Source organism: Selaginella moellendorffii, unplaced genomic scaffold (genome assembly GCF_000143415.4).
Source record: "Selaginella moellendorffii unplaced genomic scaffold, v1.0 SELMOscaffold_14, whole genome shotgun sequence".
In the NCBI taxonomy this organism is placed as follows: Eukaryota; Viridiplantae; Streptophyta; class Lycopodiopsida; order Selaginellales; family Selaginellaceae; genus Selaginella; species Selaginella moellendorffii.
The window spans coordinates 1,195,070-1,208,146 of record NW_003314275.1 but is presented as its reverse complement, the minus strand read 5'-3'; the positions used below and the strand labels follow the sequence as shown (position 1 = coordinate 1,208,146).

General features: G+C 45.6%; 4 protein-coding genes across 7 annotated transcripts; 3 read left to right on the top strand and 1 right to left on the bottom strand.

Moving 5' to 3' along the window:
* Positions 1 to 3,190: 3,190 nt before the first annotated feature.
* LOC9632198 (leucine-rich repeat receptor-like protein kinase PEPR1) lies at positions 3,191 to 4,297 on the bottom strand. Of its 2 annotated transcripts, XM_024675280.1 has the most exons (2): positions 4,031 to 4,196; positions 3,191 to 3,966 (listed from the first exon to the last, which is right to left on the bottom strand). In XM_024675280.1, exons 1-2 carry the CDS (start codon positions 4,155 to 4,157, stop codon positions 3,287 to 3,289), a joined length of 807 nt encoding a protein of 268 aa, XP_024531048.1. In that variant the 5' UTR covers positions 4,158 to 4,196; the 3' UTR covers positions 3,191 to 3,286. The 2 variants fall into 2 exon arrangements, with proteins under 2 accessions (XP_024531048.1, XP_024531047.1); XM_024675279.1 differs by having other exon boundaries at positions 3,191 to 4,297.
* Positions 4,298 to 6,315: 2,018 nt separating this feature from the next.
* LOC112346382 (putative pre-16S rRNA nuclease) lies at positions 6,316 to 7,284 on the top strand. The gene is made up of 6 exons (XM_024675242.1): positions 6,316 to 6,465; positions 6,526 to 6,583; positions 6,641 to 6,712; positions 6,772 to 6,867; positions 6,916 to 7,005; positions 7,076 to 7,284. The coding sequence occupies exons 1-6, from the start codon at positions 6,326 to 6,328 to the stop codon at positions 7,157 to 7,159; spliced, it is 540 nt and encodes a 179-aa protein (XP_024531010.1). The 5' UTR covers positions 6,316 to 6,325; the 3' UTR covers positions 7,160 to 7,284.
* LOC112346381 (receptor-like protein 4) lies at positions 7,158 to 10,086 on the top strand. Of its 3 annotated transcripts, none has more exons than XM_024675239.1 (12): positions 7,170 to 7,200; positions 7,291 to 7,346; positions 7,414 to 7,487; positions 7,551 to 7,679; positions 7,740 to 8,789; positions 8,847 to 8,994; positions 9,042 to 9,113; positions 9,179 to 9,250; positions 9,308 to 9,379; positions 9,438 to 9,515; positions 9,571 to 9,755; positions 9,817 to 10,086. In XM_024675239.1, exons 4-12 carry the CDS (start codon positions 7,607 to 7,609, stop codon positions 9,939 to 9,941), a joined length of 1,875 nt encoding a protein of 624 aa, XP_024531007.1. In that variant the 5' UTR covers positions 7,170 to 7,200; positions 7,291 to 7,346; positions 7,414 to 7,487; positions 7,551 to 7,606; the 3' UTR covers positions 9,942 to 10,086. The 3 variants fall into 3 exon arrangements, with proteins under 3 accessions (XP_024531008.1, XP_024531007.1, XP_024531009.1); XM_024675241.1 differs by having other exon boundaries at positions 7,414 to 7,492; XM_024675240.1 differs by having other exon boundaries at positions 7,158 to 7,200; positions 7,291 to 7,492.
* Positions 10,087 to 10,189: 103 nt separating this feature from the next.
* Positions 10,190 to 12,906, top strand: LOC9646640 (protein kinase and PP2C-like domain-containing protein). Its single transcript, XM_002970449.2, has 10 exons — positions 10,190 to 10,358; positions 10,420 to 10,537; positions 10,596 to 10,762; positions 10,836 to 10,903; positions 10,959 to 11,182; positions 11,240 to 11,793; positions 11,850 to 11,913; positions 11,978 to 12,290; positions 12,351 to 12,446; positions 12,508 to 12,906. Exons 1-10 carry the CDS (start codon positions 10,232 to 10,234, stop codon positions 12,700 to 12,702), a joined length of 1,926 nt encoding a protein of 641 aa, XP_002970495.1. The 5' UTR covers positions 10,190 to 10,231; the 3' UTR covers positions 12,703 to 12,906.
* Positions 12,907 to 13,077: the final 171 nt, after the last annotated feature.

Genomic DNA, 13,077 nt, shown 5'->3' with positions numbered 1-13,077 from the left:
GTACAAGTAGACTACACGCATATATGAAATGCAAATCCAGTAACGCTGCCTCGACGTGTGCGTGGCCATGATGGCCGTGGAGGGCAGGGGTTCCAAAGGTGGCGGTGGGAGGACCTTGAGATCCCCAGTGAGGGGATTCAAGGTAACATAGCTCTTGTTGCTGGTAATCCGCCCAAACATCAGTCCACCAGCACATGAAAGAAGATAGAAGCGAAGTTCTGGTAGTGGGTTTATCACAATCCAATCCTTGTCTCTTTCTTGTCCAAAGGGATTGCATTTAGCGAGGCTACCATTGCACTCAAGGCCCAAAATAATGGGAGGACTTCGCTCACCACCTTTGAATCCAGAGTGGTATTTGTGATGGAGAGACTTAAACCTAGGCGAGTCTATGAGATCTTTCCACTGCTTGCACACTAATCTTACGCGAGTGTGTAGTAACCCTGCTGACAAACGCACCAGTACCTCCTCCTCGATTATTTGTAACAACGAGTAGTCCATAACTTGGCCCGAGTAAGAAAACGAAAATAGGTGAAGTTGCCCTAAGTGCTTTTGTAGAGAGAAGCAAAAAAGGCACACTTAATGGTTGTTAAGAAAAAGGGACTGCAGAACTAAAGAAATATCCCATCCAGAGGATATCAACGAGAGGCTGTATTATTGATGCAAAGGGAGAGACCAGTGTAAAAACCAGAACCCCTAGTAACCCTGCTGCTAGTATTGCAAGACTTCAATAGTTCCTGGTGGGAGTTAGTCATCGGTGCACTGCCCCAACCAATTTTTAGTTGAACAATTGGGACTAGACAGTAGTACGATTGCTGATGAAGCCAATCGCCTTTGGTTCTTCCCTGCTACACTCCAAGACACTGCTCTGGAGTGGTATCTCCAAGCCCGGCATTCTGCACTAGCCAGTATTGCGATCTGGGATTTGCTTCGCTCAGCTTTTCTCGCTACCAAACAGTGCACCAGGGAAGATTGGCAGATTTAACACCGACCAAGAACTACTAAACCTAATCTTGCAGTACTGGCAGTAAGGCTGCTAGAGGTTTTGGTTTTTGCGCTGGTCCCTCGATGATGCAACTTCTCGTTAATCACCATAGTTAGGGCATGCTCCTCTTGGTGATCTTAATGACAAACATCTTTATTCCCATGGACTTCTACCTTCCCCCTTTGCAGACCACCTGTTCTAACAGTCTGATGTAGGGATATAATTTAAGTTTATCTTGCCTTCATAACATAGCCATCTCTTGGCTTCGCAACCGCACAAGATTGCCTGTAAGTTGATTCACTACCTCCAGGTTTTATAAATTCCGTCTTTCATGCATTGACTGTGGCCGGTCTCTGCAGGAATATCTCGATAATTGGCTCGCTGCATCACTTATCTCCACATTTCTAAACAGTGCACGAAGGCCACGCTTTCCTCACGCTGCTATTGATTACAGTGGAACATTGGCAGGTCTTTTTTTTCCCCAAAAAGATTTAATTTTTTTCAATCACATTTTAGCAACTTGCAGCGGCAGCATACATCGTGAAAGTCCAAGACGAATTCAGAGGCTGCTGCAAGAACTTACAAGGTGGAAGCTTTACTAGAGCCATGCCATCAGAGGAAGTCCGGCTTCTCCTCGTTCGGCTCTTAAGCTCCTTACTCAACCATGGGCTTCCACAGAGGCCAGGATTGTTGGCGAAGGAGGAGGTTAGAAACTTGCGTGCGGCTCCTGGTAGCATATTGCTTGACAGATCCAGACCAGTCAGCTTCTTCAGCCTGGATAACTCGCTTGGGACAGCACCAGACAGATTGCTCGTCAGGCTCCTCAGCTGGAACAACTCGCTAGGAAGCCCACCAGACAGCTTGTTTGATGACAAATGGAGAACCTCCAGACGGGTGAGCTTGCTGATGCTCGCAGGGATGCGCGGGGCCTGACTGTATAGAAGGGGCGGCTTTTTTGGTCGTTGGGGTTGACCCGGGCCGGAGACCGGTGAGCTGGTTGTCAGAAAGAGCGAGTGTCCTGAGCTTCACCAATCCAAACAACGTTAACGATGGGACAGAGCCTGTGAAAGCGTTATACGATAAGTCAAGGTCCGTCAGTGATCTCAGCTTCCCGAAGTCGAAGGAGCTGATGCTGCCTGTCAAGCTGCTCTCGCGCCAGGTGAGTGACTGGAGATACTGGAGCGAGCTCAGCTCGTGAGGAATGGAACCAGAGAACTTATTCCCTGTGAAAGACAACACAACCAGGTTGGAAAGCTTCCCCAGAGAAGCTGGAATGGTACCGGAGAGACCAGTTTTGTCCAGTACCAGCTCCTTCAAGGTGGGGATTTTCCGAACGAAACCGGGATAGCTCCAGTCACAAGCGGCACCGTGTTCATATACACTTGCTCCAAGAAGGCGAGGATGCCAAGTGAGTTCTCGGAGACTGGGACAGTTGTTGGTGCATACTGTGGTACCTTTTGTGAATCTCGAGTCAGGACCACCAATGCCCTCGAAGGCCACACTTACGACTCCCCCGGTCTGATTGTTGCAACGGATGGCGTCCCAGTTGCAGCAGCTGGTGCCATGCCAGTGCTCCAAGTGGGACATACCTGCCTTGAAGGCGAGAAGAGCTTTCAGATCCTCCGGATGACATTTCAGAGTAGCGGCTTGAACACAAATGCCCGCCAAAAAGAAACCAAAACAAACACAACCCAGCTGCTTCATCCCAAATCTTCATCTTCCACACAAATGATCTTAATGAGAACTTATATCCTTGTGCTCAAGCTAGTGCTTCTTATCAGTGGTCGGACTTCCGTCACTTTCAGCCACAAATCAATATCCAAATGGCTTGTTCACGTTGTTCAAAACATGAGCATGTGATTCAGCAAACATCAGGAATCGCAATTGAAATGATAGCACTCGTCCAGTATGATATTGTATTCTAGTTTCATGTTGTGGATGAACAACTTTTAAATTCGAATTGGTGTAAAACAATGAACTAAAGTCAATAAAAACTGTGCTGGGGAGCTGCAACTAGACGGTAAGCCCCATGGGGAGAAGAAGCTTGTTAGTCTTCTTAGTCTGCTCAGCTTGGGACATGCCGAGGAGCTCCTTGTCGTGCTTCTGTAGCATCACCTGGCACTCCTGTCGGCCACTTGACGCCAACCTCGTTCGTCAAATGCGGGTATCGCCCAACTCCCTCCACAGCAGCCCAGTCGAAGTGGGACATTGGTTGTCTATTTTTATTTTTTTCAAATAAATCTTAACAACAGTGCAGCGTTCACCGTGAAAATCCTAGAGCTGCGTCGAGAGGTTGCAATCATTTCACAGCTTACAAGGTGGAAGCGGGCTTCCACAGAGGAGGCGATTGTTGGCGAACGCAGAGGCTGGAAACTTGCGTGCGGCTTTGGGAAGCTCCCCGGAGAGCATATTGCCTGACAGATCCAGACCAGCCAGCTCCTTCAGGTGGAACAACTCGCTAGGAAGCCCACCAGACAGCTTATTCGACGACAAGTCGAGAACCTCCAGACGGGTGAGCTTGCCGATGCTCGCAGGGATATGACCGGTGAGCTGGTTTTGAGAAACAGAAAGTGTCTTGAGCTTTACCGATCCGAACAACGACGCCGGGAAAGAGCCTGTGAATGCGTTATACGACAAGTCAAGGTCCGTGAGAGATCTCAGCTTCCCGAAGTCCAAGGAGCTTATGCTGCCTGTCAAGCTGCTCTCGCGAAAGGTGAGTGACTGGAGACGCTGGAGCGAGCTGAGCTCGTGAGGAATGGAACCAGAAAGTTTATTCCCTGTGAAAGATAACAGAACGAGCTTGGAAAGCTTCCCCAGAGAAGCTGGAATGGGACCGGAAAGACCAGTTTTGTCCAGTACCAGTTCCTTCAAGGTGGGGATGTTTCCGACCGAAGTCGGGATACCTCCAGTCACAAGCGGCACCGTGTTCATGTACAGTTGCTCCAAAAAGGCGAGTTTGCCAAGTGAGTTCTCAGAGATGGTACCTTTCATGCGGTCATAGTTGAATCTCGAGTCAGGACCACCAATGCCCTCGAAGGCCACACTTACGATTCCCCCGGTCTGATTGTTGCAACGGATTGCGTCCCAGTTGCAGCAGTCGGTGCCATGCCAGTGCTCCAAGTGGGACATACCTGCCTTGAAGGCGAGAAGAGCTTTCAGATCCTCCGGATGGCATTTCGGAGTAGCGGCATAAACACTTTCTAGCAGGATGACCGCCAAGAAGAAGAAACAAAAACAAGCTTGCTTCATCCTTGATGTTTTGCACAATGATCCAAGTGCTCAAGGGTCGAGTGCTTGTTATTAGTGGATCACGGATTTCTACAGCTGTTCAAAACATAAGCACGTGATCTGGCACGTGGTCGCAGATTTCCAATGATCACTTTCAACCACAAATACATATTTAAATGGTTTGTTCAGGTTGTTCCAATACAATGTGGATTCAGCGAACATCAGGAATCCCAATCGAATAAGGCCAAAACTAAGATACAATATCACACTGAAAGAGTGCCATGAAGCTACAGTTTCAGAAATTGCAGCTGGAAGAACAATTTAGGTATTACATGCCTATTAATATATTTGTGACTAGGAAACAGGTTCTCAGGACTCAGCCTCATCTGGAGTCCACTAATACAAACTAGCTCCTTAGTCTGCTGAGCTTGAGACATAGCGAGGAGTTGTAGCATCACCTGGCCACAGGGCACTCTTGCCAGCCACATGATGCCAACCTTATTCATGAAATATGTGAAAGTTGCAAGATTATGTGTAAGAAAATTGAATTTTGTGGGGTAGTGAATATACCTAGAATATGTTTGGATATTGTAGGATATTGTACGGTTGTTATTCATTTAGATTAATTTTGTATTTATAATTTATAAACATGTTTATAATTTATAAATTTTCCTAAACATTTTCTAGTATATTCTAGTTTATTCTACCATCTAATGGTTGATATTCAATAAGATTAATCTTGATGTTTATAAACTATAAACATGTTTATAGTTATAAACTTCAAATTATTAAATAGAAATAACACTACTATTAAGCAAACCAAGTGTTACTACATGCAATGCATAACAAATTATTAATTGGGCCATGCTCTAGTTTGAGACCATGACAAAAATGGTTTTGCACATAATTTTTTTTTAGTATGATTAATATTATATTTTGCAATTAGTCTATGAGTGGTTTCTCGTGTGATTTCAGGTATGGTTTAAAAGCATTTCTTTTATATGGTTCACCATAGTGCTTTTCCATACACCTAAATTTTAGTACAATGTACATATGTTGTTGCATATATTTTTATATATTTGGAAAAGTAGCTACTCTGGAAAAGTAGTGATTCTCATGGCTTTTAATTATTTATTTCTCCCACATTTTAAACGAAAAAAGTAGTTTATTGTACAATATCACTTGCTTATTTTCATTCTTACAAAAGCATATAAAAACTCACATAATTTTATAAACCAAAAACACACCTTATTATGTGTATTTGTGGCTGCCATGCTAGCAATGGCTTATACTAGTGTGGATGTAAGCTACAAAGCCATAAAAATTAGTCATAATTAATATAAATAAACTAGGAAACAACAAATCTCCTTTTTTACTGGATATATCTTCCATTTGTTTTTTGTGGCAGGTTATTTTTCCACTTTTTGGTTTGTATGGAGTATTTTTTTCTCAATATTTTTCTTTGCTAGCAAAGATCCCTGTAAAACTATAACAATAATTACATAGTTTTGTCCACTTTTAATATGCCTCCAAGAGTTTTAGAAACAACCTCTGTTTACCATTAAGTTGCATCAAAATACCTTTTTCTTCTTCATTTATCATTTCATACTCCAAATCATCATCGTTTTATCCCTTAGGACGTGACAAGTTTGTTTGGTGTGGTTTTGCGGGGGAGTGTTAAAGCGGAATAAGCAGCACTCATCTTTCCAGAGTAGTGCTCACTTTTTACCACAAATGCCAGCTTCGTGTAGAAGACCACTTCATTGTCCTCAAGCTCGCCCTTGCACCCTTGAACACGTCCAGGAAGTTCCTGAAGGCCTCGTGAGCAAGTCTTGCTGCCAACTTTGGGTGGCACTTTCGTCGGCTTCATCCCTTCTCATTGCAATGCTCGGCAAGAAGGAAACACGCACGATCTTTGACAAGGCTCACCACCTCTGCTAATGCATTGCATCTTTTGCAATCCGCGCGATTGAAGGTCCATGTTGCCTTTACAAAGCCTCTGCGATCTCCCGAGCTAACGTAGACCGTGATCTCACTCAAGGCTAGCTGCTGCTATAAAAAAACAAGGGTTGATAGAGAATTTGATTTTAGGGTTTAGGGTTTTCGCGGTGGAGGATGCAAGAAGTGAAGATCGCGCAGCTCTGCCAGCGGCTGCTTAGGGCGCCCACCGGCCCATTGATCGGCCTCGACGTAGGCACGCGCTACATTGGCATCGCTGTGTCTGATTCAGAGTATCGCATTGCGCATCCCCACAGGTAAGCTAGATTTTGCTCTGTTCTTGGAAAATTTCCATGTTTTTCTCTGTGCTTTCCTAGTGTCATCGACATCAAAGGAGGACCCGCGGGCTATGCTTCGAATGTGCTCGGAACGCTGGTAGGCGTTGATTGATGGTTTGTTTCTCGCGTCTTTTCCAGCAATGTATACCCGCAGGTAAAGACGCTCTCAGCGCCGGGGCTCGTCATCGGCTATCCTCTCAGGATTACAGGATTTCAAGGCTACCAGGTAGTCTCTTTGCCTCGTCTTCTTGTCACCTTGAAAACTTGGTTGAGCTTTTCTACCAGGGTCCCTTGGTGGAACAATTTGTGAGAGAGCTCCAGCAGAACCAAATGCTCCAGGATAGCTGTTTCGTTTTCTGGGACGAGCGTCTTACATCCAGAGTATGTTTTGTTGTCTATATTTTCTTCATTGCATTCCCGGTTTTGCAGACAGTGGAAGGTGCTATTAGCTTCTTAAAACTGGAGCCTCGTCGAAGGAAACAGATTGTGGACAAGATGGCTGCGCTTTGCATTCTGCAAGTAATGCCTCTCATTTCTGGAAATACATTGACGGTCTGATGCAACTCGTGTTTTTCTTTTTTTTTTGCAGAGCTGCCTTGACAATATGGCAAAAAACAAGGATCGCCATCTTCTGGCTTTGCAGCCTGTACAGACTACTCAAGACTGTCTGTAGGTCTTATCACTGGAACGCATTGCTTCAATGGTTACTCCCAGGTTTGTAGTCCGCTTATTTCCGGCAAAGCTGTGAGTGTGGACAGTTTTTTAGTCTTAATTCTCAAACCTCGATTGTTTTGTGCTGTCAAGTGTCAGGTGAAAACTGTTGTCGGAACTGACAGAAAGCCATTTGAGCTTAGCAAGGGGTAATTAGACTAAGCTTCAAGATTGTTATATTCGTTGCTTTGTTTCGCTGTCTTTCTGATTCAACAGGGACTTCTTGCCTTGCGTCAAGTGATCTGAAACACGACAAATGCGGTTCTGAGCCTACAGAGCGCTGGCGTTGGGTGGGGTGGTTCATCTTTGATGGGTTCGCATTTCCTGACTTCCCAATTTATTTGTGGTTTCAGGATAGATCTGGAACAGCAGCAGTATGTAGAATGCATGGAGCGCAAGTTTGAAGACAATGGGTAGGCAGAGTATGCTGTTTCAGCTACTCTTCTCCTGCATACTTTTCTCTGGGGTCTCTGCTGAAATTGGTAAGCCTCTCCCGTCTTCCCTTGATCCGTTTGAAGTGACTAGGAGCTGTCCCTTCTCAGGTTCGCCTGTTGCTATACGCATTGCCTGTGGCTCTACCGAAAGCTCAACATCTCCAGACGGGAAGCTGTGGCTTAAAGATACAGGATACTCTGGAGGCAAAACAGCAATTATCAAGACGCGCAATGTGTTGGCTCCGCAGACAAGCACAGCTCGCTACTTTGAGATGTCAGATGGTCCCGAGAACTGCTACAACATCACAACTCAGAATGGCCACTACCATCTCAGATTCTTCTTCGCCTTTGGTAGTGCTGATAACTCCGATCTAGAGCCGCAGTTCGACGTCTCACTGGAGGGAACGCTCGTCTTCAGCTTGATAACTGGCTGGGGCGGATCCAGGGGACTGAGTTATCCAGAGGCTCTACTTTATGTTGAGGACGGTGCTGTCACAGCCTGCTTTCACAGCTCCGGTCACGGGAATCCTTCGATCTCGTCATTCGAAATAAGCCAGATAGATGAGCAGGCTTATGCTCCTGGGAGTTCGTGGAGCCACCACGTCGTGCTCAAGGTGGTCAAAAGAGTTAGCTGCAGCGAGAAAAACTTAAGGGGGTATGAATCCAGAGCTGGCGCTAGTGTCTGGGGTGGGGACAGGTTCTGGGACTCGGATTTGGGCCTGGACAAAGGTCCTACAGATTCACTGACGACAACGGAAAGGATAAACAACACATCAGTCGCTCCAAACTTTTATCCGGAAAGTATATATCAGAGCGCATCGATAACCAGCACGGGTGCAAGCGTGTCCTACAACATCCAGATAGAACCCAACCAGAATTACTCCTTGTGGTTCCATTTTGCTGAGATATCGTCCGGCATCGCAGCTAAAGAGCAGAGGGTGTTTGATATACTCGTGAACAGCCAGCTCATTTTCCCGGACGTAGATATCATCGGTCTTGCTGGAGCGAAGTTCACTGCTCTTGTGCTTAACAAGACGGTGTTTGTCGAAGGAAAAACTCTGGTTATTACTTTCAGGCCGGTCCAAGGATCAATATTGGTGAACGCTTTCGAAGTCTACCAACTCGTCAGAATGGAGTACACGACTGATCCAAAAGAAGGTACCTTTCTCATCCGGATTCTGGTTTTCACATCTTGTTCTTTTTATTGTTTCTTAGTTTGGGCTTTACAAGCTCTTAAGAACTCCTTAGCTCTCCCGCCAAGAGTGGGATGGAATGGGGATCCCTGTGTACCACAGGAGCATCCATGGAATGGGATTAACTGCGGCTTTCATTTCGACAAAGGAGGCTGGTTTATAGATGGATTGTAAGTTTTCAAATTTGAGTTTTGTATTTAACAGACATGGTGTCCAGGGACCTCGACAATCAAGGACTGAAGGGACATATTGCGAAGGACATTTCCTACTTAACAAACCTGCAAAGCATGTAAATGACACTGGAGCTGCGCGTCCTCATTCTCTAATCCTTTTTTCTCTTCTTTGTATCTCCAGAAACATCAGCGGAAACAGCCTCTATGGACAAATTCCACCCGAGTTTGGGAATCTTACGAACCTTGTCGTGTTGTAAGTACTCGCTTGAGTTTTTCGTTGTCTCTGGAGCTGTGCTCGATAGCTCTGCAGGGATTTGGCATACAACGCCTTGAATGGATCGATTCCGGAAACATTTGGCAATCTTCCTCGACTGAAAAAGCTGTAAGAGCTCCGGTTTTAGGCTGTGCTTGCCAACATTTAGCCTTTGAATACCAAGCAGGTACCTCAATGGAAATCGTTTGAGTGGTGCCGTCCCGGGGATTCTTCTTGCTGGTCCAATGCACGGCGCGAGTTTCAAGTAAGCTTTTAAAGTCTTTCCAACTTGGATTTTTCCCGAGCAAACTTTTTCCCAGCTTCTCAGACAATCCCGGTCTTTGTGGTATACCCGGTGTTCGAAGTTGCGGCTTTGTACTCGCTTCTGGAGCTAAAGTTGGGATCGCATTTGGAGCGTTCATCTTCGCTATGGTCGCAGTAACATGTGGATTCTGCCTGTGGAAGAGAAGACAAAACATTGCCCGCTCTCAAAGAATCACAACAAGTAAGCCTAACCTCTCCTGTTCTTGCGAGCTAAACACCTCATTCTTATTTTTTCTCTCTAGCACGGAGCGCTGCTTACGCGAAATCGAGAACGCAATTTACCAAAGATCTCCAACTCGCGAGAATGCACGATCTGGGCAGTCCGTACAGGGAGCGGGATCCGTACAGGGAGGACGAGCCAATCTAAGCCGTCCGCTAAAACCTTCCACGTGTCAAACTGCTAGTTGCAGACGTGTTCAAATTGGACACCACTGGTGCCACGTGTCTGGCTTCGCTACTATGTACGGTGGATAACTCGCCACGTGGCAGTAAAGGTTCCTAGATTTGCGGAAGAAAAGGGTCAAAGTATTCTATTGTATTTCATTTGAATCCTTCGACCAAGGTAGGTTATTTCTGGCGGTGGTCGGTATTTCGAGCAATCGATCCTATCGATCGATTTCTAGCGAGCGATTCGATTTCTAGTAGGAAGGAAAAAGAATGAGGGAATTACAAGGCGATGGGGCCGTGGCGATCCGCCAGTGCTTTAGAGGATGCTGCTATAGCGAGAGAATTCCACTGGCGGTGTCAAGATCGTGCATCAGGCTCAACGAGGAAATCGCTCGCGGTTCGTTTTAATTCTTTTCTCCCTTTCCTTTTCTCCTTTTTTGATTGACGAAGAATCCCAGGTGCCGAGAGCGTCGTCTATGACGCCAGGCTGAATGGAAAGATCGTCGCAGCGAAGAAACCTCGCCTGTCCACGGCGGATGATCTCGATCGATTCCACACGGAATTGCAGCTTCTAACGTAACGTAGAATCCACACTTGTGACTAAGATCTTTATTTCCTTTCTTTGTTCGTCCAGGAAGCTAAATCATCCAAGAATTTCTACACTCCTTGCGGCTCATGCCCACCCTCCAGATTATCTCTTCCTGTTCAAGTTCTATGAGCATGGAAATCTCTTCCATGCTCTCCATGCTCGAGAAGTTAACTTCACTACACAACAGATGCTTAAGATCACGATCCAGCTTGGTGAGTTTTCTTTCCATTTTTAAATTTTTTTTTCTTCTTCTGATTTGGTCGAGCTCAAGTGATTTCCTTACAGCCAGTGCGTTGGAATATCTTCATTGTCATGGAATTGTGCACAGAGATGTAAAGCCAGCCAACATTCTTGTAAGTTTTTCTGCTCGATAAACGCCTAGTAAACTTACCTTTCGTTTTGTACTAGCTTGACAACAACTGGGACGCACATCTCTCGGATTTTGGCCTTGCGTGCTACGTAGACGACTTGAAGCGCCAGGACTCGACGAATTGGAAGTCGCAAGGAAAACCAACTGGAGGCTTCCACAAGAAGAACATGGTCGGCACACTTTTATACATGGCTCCGGAAGTTCTCAACAAGGAAACTCAAACCACGAAGTCAGATGTTTATGCTTTTGCCATCACAGTCAAGTAAGCACTCGTAAATTCTAGATTTCTTCTTGAAGTTAATAGTTTTGCTTCGAACAGCGAGCTCTTCACTGGTGTAGTACCTTACACCGACAGAAAAACTGAAGCCCAGGCACACACAGTTTTGGAGATGAATTACACCGAGCAGCAACTTTCGGCCGCTATAACTTCCGAAGGTCTCAGGCCTGTTCTTGCGAGCGAGGCAAACGGCTGTCCCGTCGCACTCTCATCTCTGATCGAGCAGTCATGGCATCGTGATCCTTCTCGGCGGCCTTCTTTCGAGATTATCGTTGGGAAGCTCCAGCAAATGCTCTCGTCGCTGGAAGAAGTTCCATCGCAGGAATTCACGGTGAAAAAGCCTCCGAAGACTTCGATCCCGATGGAGAACATAGACTGGGCTGCGAGAGCGCAGGATCACTGCGAGAATACCAGTGAAGTTGCTCAGCTTTGCCAGGAGCTTCGTTCCAGGGACTTGGTGTATACGCCAACTTTATCTTGGGGAATATTTCGTACACGGGGTGGACGAGAGACAATGGAGGACAGGCATTTTTTGTTGCCAAATTTCAGTGGCTCCAAGGACATCCATGCATTCGGAGTTTTTGACGGGCACAGAGGTACGTTTCCCTAGTAATCTTCTTTCATGTGTGAAAATTCATTTCTTTTATATCAGGCTATGAAGCAGCTGAGTTTGCGTCTCGCGCAGTTCCTAGCTTTTTGCGGGGCTCATCGTCCAAGTAAGATTATCACAGTGCACGGTTTTCTAGCTCTTTTTTTCTAACGAGCGTATATTTGCTGTAGGCCCGAAGAGGCATTGTCTCTAGCTTTTACGAGGACAGACTCGGCCTTCCAGTTTGAGGTTGAGAGCGAGAGAGGCTCGAGAGAGAACTGGAATCCAGGATGCACTGCTCTAACAGCATTGTTTATCAACGACAGAGTTTTTGTGGCCAACGCTGGAGACTGTCGAGCTCTGTTGTGTCGTGACGGCCAGTCGTTTCCTCTAAGCAAGGATCATCTTGCTAGTGATCCGATCGAGAGAACCCGAGTCGTAAACTCTGGTGGATCAGTGCAATGGCAAGTTGATACGTGGCGAGTTGGCTCTGCAGGACTCCAGGTAAGATTGAAGAAACGGGACTGCTCGGATAGATTGTCATGACAATTTTACGTTTGTCAGGTGACTCGATCAATTGGTGATAGCGATCTTAAACCAGCAGTGACTGCCGAGCCGGATATCACTGTGAGCTCCTTGTCAGCTGACGATGAATTCCTGGTAAGACAAGATAGCAATCTTCGTTTCAATGATAAAACCATTGCTTGAACTTCGATTTCAGGTGATGGCTACTGATGGACTATGGGACACTGTAAGCAACGAGCTTGCAATATCTCTGATCAGTGACACAGTTAAAGACCCAGCAATGTGTGCGAAGAGGCTAGCCACGGCGGCTGTGGAGAGAGGAAGCCGGGACAACATAACAGTCATCGTGATCTTTCTACGTCCAGTTTCCACAATCGAGAGAATATATTAAGCTAGGACACACCTTAGAACATGGAAAAGTTCTCGACACCGGGTCCTCGACAATTCCAGGGCCAAATTCAACACTTGGATGCTGCTTCGGTCCCCAAATGTAACACTTGTAAGCAAGCTAAAAGCATTGACAATTAAAGAGCTCAATCTAGGATCATCTTTAATCTAACACACTAATAAATTAAAGATATTTAATTATTGACAAGGTAAATCCAAGTATAGCTTTGTAGAATAAATTTTTATGTTATTCTATATATTTAGTGATGGTTATCATCCACCACTTTTATAATTTCTACAACTTTCTATATATAAAATTAAAAAGCTTCTAGAATATTATTTTTAGTTTTTACAGTATCTTGGTTTCTTCATAACCTGA

What these genes read in the sequence shown, in the direction of transcription:
- LOC9632198 (XM_024675279.1), bottom strand. Translation starts at nt 4,231, where the DNA reads ATGAAGCAAGCTTGTTTTTGTTTCTTCTTCTTGGCGGTCATCCTGCTA.
- LOC112346381 (XM_024675240.1), top strand. Translation starts at nt 7,607, where the DNA reads ATGGGTAGGCAGAGTATGCTGTTTCAGCTACTCTTCTCCTGCATACTT. An exon ending in CACGACTGATCCAAAAGAAG is followed by an intron (nt 8,790 to 8,846) that starts GTACCTTTCTCA and finishes ATTGTTTCTTAG; the next exon opens with TTTGGGCTTTACAAGCTCTT. An exon ending in GGCTGGTTTATAGATGGATT is followed by an intron (nt 8,995 to 9,041) that starts GTAAGTTTTCAA and finishes CATGGTGTCCAG; the next exon opens with GGACCTCGACAATCAAGGAC.
- LOC9646640 (XM_002970449.2), top strand. Translation starts at nt 10,232, where the DNA reads ATGAGGGAATTACAAGGCGATGGGGCCGTGGCGATCCGCCAGTGCTTT. An exon ending in AGTTTTTGACGGGCACAGAG is followed by an intron (nt 11,794 to 11,849) that starts GTACGTTTCCCT and finishes CTTTTATATCAG; the next exon opens with GCTATGAAGCAGCTGAGTTT. An exon ending in TTGGCTCTGCAGGACTCCAG is followed by an intron (nt 12,291 to 12,350) that starts GTAAGATTGAAG and finishes TACGTTTGTCAG; the next exon opens with GTGACTCGATCAATTGGTGA.
- LOC112346382 (XM_024675242.1), top strand. Translation starts at nt 6,326, where the DNA reads ATGCAAGAAGTGAAGATCGCGCAGCTCTGCCAGCGGCTGCTTAGGGCG. An exon ending in CGAATGTGCTCGGAACGCTG is followed by an intron (nt 6,584 to 6,640) that starts GTAGGCGTTGAT and finishes GTATACCCGCAG; the next exon opens with GTAAAGACGCTCTCAGCGCC. An exon ending in CTGCGCTTTGCATTCTGCAA is followed by an intron (nt 7,006 to 7,075) that starts GTAATGCCTCTC and finishes TTTTTTTTGCAG; the next exon opens with AGCTGCCTTGACAATATGGC.